Raw genomic sequence first — 7,736 nt, 5'->3', positions numbered from 1 at the left:
GGTGAACGCTTTTTCTACTTCGGGAGTCCATTCTATCTGTTGGGAACCTTTTGTCTTCGGGCCTTTGAGAATACCGTGAAGTGGTGCTTGCAGGTCGGCAGCTTTGGTAATAAACCGGCGATAAAAATTTACCATTCCCAAAAACCGGCGTAATCCTTGCATAGATTTTGGCAATGGATACTGTCGTAGGGCTTCGACGCGTTCCGGTGGCGGGCGGGTGCCTTCAGAAGATACTAGGTAACCTAGAAATTTCACCTCAGCCGAACCTAATACACATTTTTGCGGGTTAACGACAACACCGTAGTCAGAAAGTCTCCCGAAAAGAGTGCGTAAATGCTGTTTGTGGTCCTCTTCCGATTTAGAGAATACCAAAATGTCATCAATATATGCATAACAGAAGTCCAACCCATTGGTAACTTCGTCTATGAAGCGTTGAAAAGTTTGTCCAGCATTTCGCAATCCGAATGTCATAAAAGGAAATTCGTAAAGTCCGAATGGAGTGGTAATGGCTGTTTTGCATATATCGTCCGGATTAACAGGTATTTGATGGTAAGCCTTTACCAGATCGATTGTGGAAAATAGCGTGCAATTAGCCAGGTTGTGCGAGAAATCATGTATGTGTCTGACTGGATAGGAGTCTGGTATAGTTCGGGCGTTCAGCGCGCGGTAATCACCGCAAGGACGCCAGCTGTTCTCCCCTTTCGGTGCTAAATGTAATGGTGAAGACCACGGACTGCTTGAAGGTCTAGCGGTACCTGCCTTGACCATTTCCGCGAATTCCTGTTTGGCGATTTTTAGTCTACCTGGAGCTAAGCGGCGTGGGCGGCAGGCTATTGGTTGACCAGGTGTCGTGAGAATGTGGTGCACTGTTTGATGTTTTATTGTCCTGGGTAATCCGGTGGGACGTGTGATGTCCGGAAATTCTGCGAGAAGTGCAGCCCAAGGGAAAGTGTTGGCAACTGATTTTATGCTGCATTGATTTACAGAGGAAACCTTACCATTCACAGCCAAGCCTGTGACACCATCAATAAGACGTTTGGTACGGCAATCCGGCAGCAAGTGGTAGTATGCCATGAAGTCGGAACCAATGATAGGAGTACTCACGTCGGCGACAATAAAACTCCACGGGAAACTGCGTCGAAGTCCTAAATTCAAATTGAGATGGACCGTCCCGTAAGTTTTTATGGTACTGTTGTTGGCCGCGCTGAGGTCGTAATCGGTGGCATGGCGTCGTTCCCGTAGTAGCCGTTGAGGGTAACAAGATAAGTCGGAACCGGAGTCGACTAAAAATTGGCGTTTTGTTATTTGATCTGTAACAAACAGGCGGCTGCTCGGGTTCGGACAGTCTGTTGCCGCCGCTACTGACTGTCGTTGGAGTTTTCCTGATACTTGCAGGGAGCCTTACATTTGGCAGCCTTTTCTCCATAAGTGCTATGATACCAACACCATCCTTTGCCGTTAGTCAGTTCCACGTTTGAACGGTTACGTGACCTAGAGCGGGAACGTTGCGGGCGTTTAGCACATAATTCGCTTACCTGTTTTGTGAGTGCTTCAATGGCAGCTAAAACATCGAGTTCCTTTTTATTGTTCGTCGTGGCAACAGCATGGACGAATTGCGAGGGGGCTGGCTGCACTTCAACAATTTTGTCAGCCAGCTCGGCTACCTTATCCAGAGGAAGCTCTGATTGTGCGGTTAAAATAGCTTGTGCATGTGATGGTAGACGGCGGAGCCAAAGTTGACGTAAAATATTGTCTTGTAATGTAGTAGTGCCGGCAAGGGAACGGAGATGTCGTAAGAACTGTGATGGCTTACGGTCACCTAGTTCTTCTTCATTGATGAGTTGCCGCACACGTTGTTCTTCTGAGATAGACAACCGTTCAACAAGTTTTGCGCGTAGATGTTTGTAGCGTTCAGTAGGCGGTGGGTTAGTAATAATATCCTCTACTTCGGCGGCGTAACGCGTATCAAGCTGAGCCACAACATAATTAAATTTTGTTTCCTCACTTGTTATTCCCGAGATTGCAAACTGCGAGTCAACCTGTGAGAACCATAAGCTCGGTCTTTCGGACCAGAAAGGTGGCAACTTGACGGCAACGCGATTCACAGAAGCTGTTGGATATTGCTGTGCCTGTAGTGCTGCAAGGCGAGCGTTTTATTGGCGTAACTCCTCCAATTGATTGCGTAGTTCTTCGGCGTTCATACTTGTTATCGTCGAGGTCACCAATGTAGCGCGGTGTAATATATAGAAGTAATAAACACTTTTACGATTTAATAACAACTATACTATATTACAACGAACTAACAAATAACAGCGAGAGACGAAGCGCGTTTAAGACAGAATGCGTAAGTGATTGACTGATCGATTGAATGACTGGAGCGACGATCTTGCCCTTAAATAGTCAGAGGAATCTTCTAGAGGCGGCGGCGGAACTCTCTAGAACATTCGACCGCCACAGTTTTAATATTTTTCTTACATTACCTCCACCCAATAATGAAAGTTCTTTAATCTAGTATGTAACAAAAAATCAATAAATCAACTTTTTAAAAAATTTAATTTATTTTTTTTAGAAAAACTATTCAATCATATTAATTTACAGAAAAAATTAAATGATCAATTTAAATTTATTATTATTATTCAATTATAATCATCAAAGTATTTCTTAAGCATATCTTATTAATAACACTTAATACTCAATCCAGATTACAAAAATTAATATGAAAAAAACATTTAAGCGGCCCTCACACGATCAATATTACTGACAGTATTTTGGATAATGACAGTATTATTGATCGTGTGATGTGAGTACTGATGTACTGTCAGTATGATAAAACGATACTGATGACTGATGAAAAATTCGGATATCGAATCGTCAGTATTTGGTTACTGATGATTATATTGATAGTGTGAGGTCGATATTGACATTTCGTCAGTATTGACATCGCAGCAACGGATGACACACGTGATGAATTTCCAAACGCGCGCGAATGCCGTGAACAACAATTACGTGATTTTGTTTCCAAGTATAAAGATTTAAAATGTTTATGGGATATTCGTTGCAAAGACTATAGTAATAGAGACAAAAAAAAAGATGCTTATAGTGAATTATTAGTTGTTTATAAGTTAATTAAGCCTGATGCTTCTATAGATGATGTAAAAAAGAAAATTAATACTTTACGAAGTAATTTCCGTAAAGAATTAAAAAAAATTCATGAATCTAAAAGAAGTGGCGCTGGAGCTGACGACATTTATCAACCTTCGAGTTGGTTATTTGAAGAACTGGCGTTTTTGGCTGATTTGGAAAAACCAGTAGATAGTACTTCATCGATAAACGACGACACAAATAATGAAAAGGTAAGATCATTAAAATATATTATTTTATTTCTAAAAATATAATAAAAGAATAATACAAATATAAATTAGTTAATGTATATTATTAATATTTAACTGCCATGGGACTTGACCTTCTTCACTGAAGTAATCGCAATATTTATCTCTTACCATTTTCCCATTCGCACTTTTATTTGGAATAGGATTTTTTTGCAAAGGAGTTAACACATTTTCGGTTATTTCATCGCCAATTTGAAGTTCACCTGTCTCCAAATTTTCTGTTATGAGTACATTTCTTGAACAATAAAGATGTTTATTATTTTCTATTAAGAAATTATGCAAATAACAGCAGGCTAATGTAATTGTAGACGCTTTGTCTGGTTCGAGGTTTATTGGTTTTTGAAAAACTCCAAACCGACTGGCTAGTATTCCGAAAGCGTTTTCTACCACACGACGGGCACGCGAAAGGCGGTAATTAAAAATACGGCGCTTATTAGTCAAATCATGTCGACTATATGGTTTCATAAGATTAGTCTTCAATGAAAATGCTTCGTCGCCAAGAAATACATAAGGGTATTTTTCAATAGTATTTGTTAAACATGACGGTGGTGGAATGTTTAAAGTATGGTTTTCAAATTTTTCCCAAAATTTTGTGTAGTACAGTACGCCTCCATCTGATATTCTACCATTTGCTCCAACATCTACCATAGTGAATTGATAATTCGCATTAACTACCGCCATCAAGACAATACTAAATGTACCTTAATAATATAAAAAAAAATTAATAATTATTATAATTAATTACCTTTATTATAATTTATACCTTTATAATTATAGTACATGGAGCCCGAGTTAGGGGGTTTATGTTCAAGTGTTTGCCATCTATGGCTCCCAAACAATTACCGAAATTCCATTTGCAATTAAAATCACTCGCAACAATTTTCCATGCTTCAGGAGTCTGTGAAAGCTTCAAAAAATTACTAATTAATATAAATTGACTAATTGTAATCATAGAATTTAATTTATAAGTAAAACATTAAAAAAATATTAATTTTAAATAAAATTCTTCGATTTATATTTAAGGTACCAAACAATGAATCTAGTGAAGCAATTCAACAAACAAAAAATGCAGTTCCTACTTTTATTCGACCGTTACCAAAAAAATCCAAATCTACTATCAGTCAACAAAATGAATTACTATCACTTGCTTGTAATTATTTAACAAATGAAGAAAATAGACAAGATTCAGACTTAGACCAGGCCAAAGTTTGGGCAAATACGTTAAAAACCCTGACTCCTAATCAAAAAGTATTTGCTCAGAAAGCGATCAATGATATTTTGTTTGAGGCACAGCTTGGAACTTTGCACAGAAACTCAGTCAAAATAAATGAAGAAGATTGTACTCGTTCATCTACTCCAATGACAGTAAATAATTGGAACGAAAATTCAAATAGTACATCACAATCTCAGGACTATGTTTTGACACAAACAAATTTACAAAATTTCTATGGCAACTGGAATGGAAGTGATGTTTAATATAATACTATATGTTACTTTAATAAGACTTTGCTCAAATAAGTTATAAAGACTGCAATATTGTTAAATTATGTAATTGTTTATTTATTATTAAGCATTAATAATATAATTTTATTAACCTGAATGCGATCCTTGAGAACAGTAATTATAGCTTTGCAAGTCTCCATCACGATTTCACTTATGGTTGTTGGCGCGATGACTGCAGAATATTTCAAGTCTTCAAACGATCGCCCAGTTGCAAGGTATCTTAAAGTAAGAGCCAGTCTTTGATTTGGAGGAATACTTTCCCTCATATTAGTATTTTTCTTAATAATAAGTGGTTCTACCATGCTTAGTAATTTATTATAGATGTTACTGTTCATTCGAAAATAATTCTGGTAGTCTTTTGGGTCGGAAAGCTCGATTTCTTTTAACAGATTTAAATGACAATACTTCTTACGTTTGCTAATCCATTCTTTTACCCATCGCTTCCTATTAGTTATCCGTTTACTTGGAATAGAAAACGCTAAAATAATTGCTATGCACGCTTTACGACGATTTTCGTCCATTTTAATAAAATTGACCAAACGAACACCCGAACAATGTAAATACAGATCAGTACTGATGTATTGACACTAATTTATACTGACCGTTTGAGGAGTACACTGACAGTAATGTCAAATACTGTCAATAATTATACTGTCAGTAATATTGATCGTGTGAGGGCCGCTTTACAGTCAGAAGTATCAGTATAATATGTATTTCTATTATTTTAGAAAAATCTTTAATCATTTATACATTATTGAAGATTAATTATTTTAACATAAAAAATTAACCATACCAGTTTTTTTTGGTAAGTAGAATCTGATAAAATTTGCACATTCACACTTTCTAAATCAGTCTCCAATTCAATAGGGAAGATACAATCCATAGCTGAATAATCAGTTGTGGAGCTATTTTCTGAAGTGGCAAGTACTTTCAAATTTTCTAACCTTTCAAAATTTTGTAACAAAATGTCCAATTTTTCATTTATTGTTTTAATTTCATATTTAATGAAAAGTTGGTTTTTAAACATTTTACTTTGAAAATCTACTCCTACACAAAATAATACTTACATATTGTAACGTGACAAAATGTGAATTTTATGATATTGATAGATTACTGTTTTGCTTTGCTAATGGGCGCGCGTACGTTATATCCGGCCGTGTAATCAGAAAACTGTACTGTTGCTGTCAAGGTGAACGCTATACACACAATATTCTTTATCAGTTTAACAATCGTTCCCTATATGACACATACACTGGCCACCACTGTCCATACCTGTATAACTCTAATATTGTTCATATTTTTATCTGTTGTATATTTTGTAAATCGTTAAGCCGATACCCTCTCCCAAACGGGTTCGTCGTCGTTGTGTCTCGCCCGGTGTGTAGAAATTTTTTCGTAGTCTCTCTTCCCTTTGAACCACCGTCGTGGTCTGTTTTGCTGTGTGCGTGCAGCCAATTATAGTTTTTTTTTCTCGTGTTCGTTTATAAATATAATGTATTAATTCAGCAAGGCGTTGGCCATTTCCGGGGCCGAGATCCCCATCTTAGGATGAGTCCCATCCGGGACTGGGTATCGTATTGTTGATTTTTTTCTTTTATTTATTTAATATAATGTATTGAGCCTTTCTTTTTTCTTTTTCTGTCATAAATTAATTTTATTATGAGATATAAATAATTTTAGCGTTGCTGGTTATAAGGTTATTGGTCAGTGATGTGTCATGTATATTTCACATATATATATATATATATATATTATTCCCGCAGTACCCAAGTACGGTCCGGCCGGCCAGATTACAGAAATTATCCGCCGCGCCCGGAGTACACGGACTTGTTCCGATGCGGAAGACGCTTCACGTGTAATATTTAAAAGTTGTAGGTTAAATTTTTTCTTGTCTTAACAATTGTTTTTTTTTTTCTCTCTTGTCCCTTCATTTTCAGAGTGGTTTTTGCCTTCGGGTTTTGTCCACTATTAATGTAACTGTAATAATTAAATAAAATCCCCTTAATATTCATAATCAACAAAAATCTTTTTATTGCGTGAATATCTTCAATATTCACGTGTATCTTATTTTTTTCCCTTTAAATCATTTTCTCTAGTTTTAAGGTAACAGTCTTCGACATACTAAAGTATGTCCACCACTGGTGACATCAAACAAACATATTGGTTATATTTACAAGGTATCAGCGTATTATAGTCTACAACAACACTTTATATTTTTAGTATATGTTTATATATATAAAATTTTTTTTAATTCACTTTATCTCATCAAAATGCATATTATTGGTTTTCTTATTATTTTTTTTTAAATTTTTTTTCTATTAAATCCACTTATGGTCCGGGTGTTGTTCTTTTCTGTCAAGACCCTCGCCTAAGTGGTTGGCGACCCATTTTCCTTTTTGCAACGGAGCCATGAGGGTGGCGACTCCACAATCCGTTGCGTGGCCCAAGTCGTCACCTCTCAATATATTAACTATTAAAAATATATAATATGTTATTAAATAAAATAAATAAATTAATAAATAATCTAAATTTAAAAAAATGTATAAATCTACTTAAATAAAAAGTATGTCAAATGAAAGATGTACTTATAATGTATTTAGAAAAAAAAACGGTAGCACAGTGGGGTCGCGGCATAGTGGAGACATTGCATAGTTGGGTTCAGTATAGATTTAATCTGACCGTGATTAAAATCACTATCATAAGAAACGCTTCGATGCAAATCTGTAGATAGTGTTTAATTTTAAAAAATTGATGGATAATTGCAAAAGCAACATCAACTTCTATTAAAATAAAATACAAAACCCATAATTATCATACAAAAATAGTATATTTTTCAATATGGTA

The 7,736-nt window shown here is 35.8% G+C and overlaps 3 protein-coding genes across 3 annotated transcripts in view; 1 reads left to right on the top strand and 2 right to left on the bottom strand.

Annotated features, from left to right (window-relative positions):
- Window positions 1–1,358: 1,358 nt before the first annotated feature.
- Window positions 1,359–2,201, bottom strand: LOC126894864 (uncharacterized). Its single transcript, XM_050666171.1, has 2 exons — window positions 2,183–2,201; window positions 1,359–2,137 (listed from the first exon to the last, which is right to left on the bottom strand). Exons 1-2 carry the CDS (start codon window positions 2,199–2,201, stop codon window positions 1,359–1,361), a joined length of 798 nt encoding a protein of 265 aa, XP_050522128.1.
- A 139-nt stretch (window positions 2,202–2,340) lies between these two features.
- On the top strand, window positions 2,341–4,865 carry LOC126894856 (uncharacterized). The gene is made up of 3 exons (XM_050666161.1): window positions 2,341–2,344; window positions 2,947–3,353; window positions 4,413–4,865. Exons 1-3 carry the CDS (start codon window positions 2,341–2,343, stop codon window positions 4,863–4,865), a joined length of 864 nt encoding a protein of 287 aa, XP_050522118.1.
- The window catches only part of LOC126894848 (uncharacterized), a 6,516-nt gene continuing 2,232 nt past the window's right edge, over window positions 3,453–7,736 (bottom strand). The window contains exons 4-6 of the mRNA XM_050666152.1: window positions 4,985–7,362; window positions 4,153–4,296; window positions 3,453–4,090 (exon numbers count right to left, since the gene is read on the bottom strand). The gene's annotated coding sequence lies outside the window, so the exon portion shown is untranslated. The remainder of the gene's footprint in view (window positions 4,091–4,152; window positions 4,297–4,984; window positions 7,363–7,736) is intronic.

This window comes from Daktulosphaira vitifoliae, unplaced genomic scaffold (assembly GCF_025091365.1).
Source record: "Daktulosphaira vitifoliae isolate Bord-2020 unplaced genomic scaffold, ASM2509136v1 Scaffold_1, whole genome shotgun sequence".
Classification (NCBI taxonomy): domain Eukaryota; kingdom Metazoa; phylum Arthropoda; class Insecta; order Hemiptera; family Phylloxeridae; genus Daktulosphaira; species Daktulosphaira vitifoliae.
Note: the sequence above shows the minus strand (reverse complement) of the source record. Positions and strands in the feature narration are given on the sequence as shown.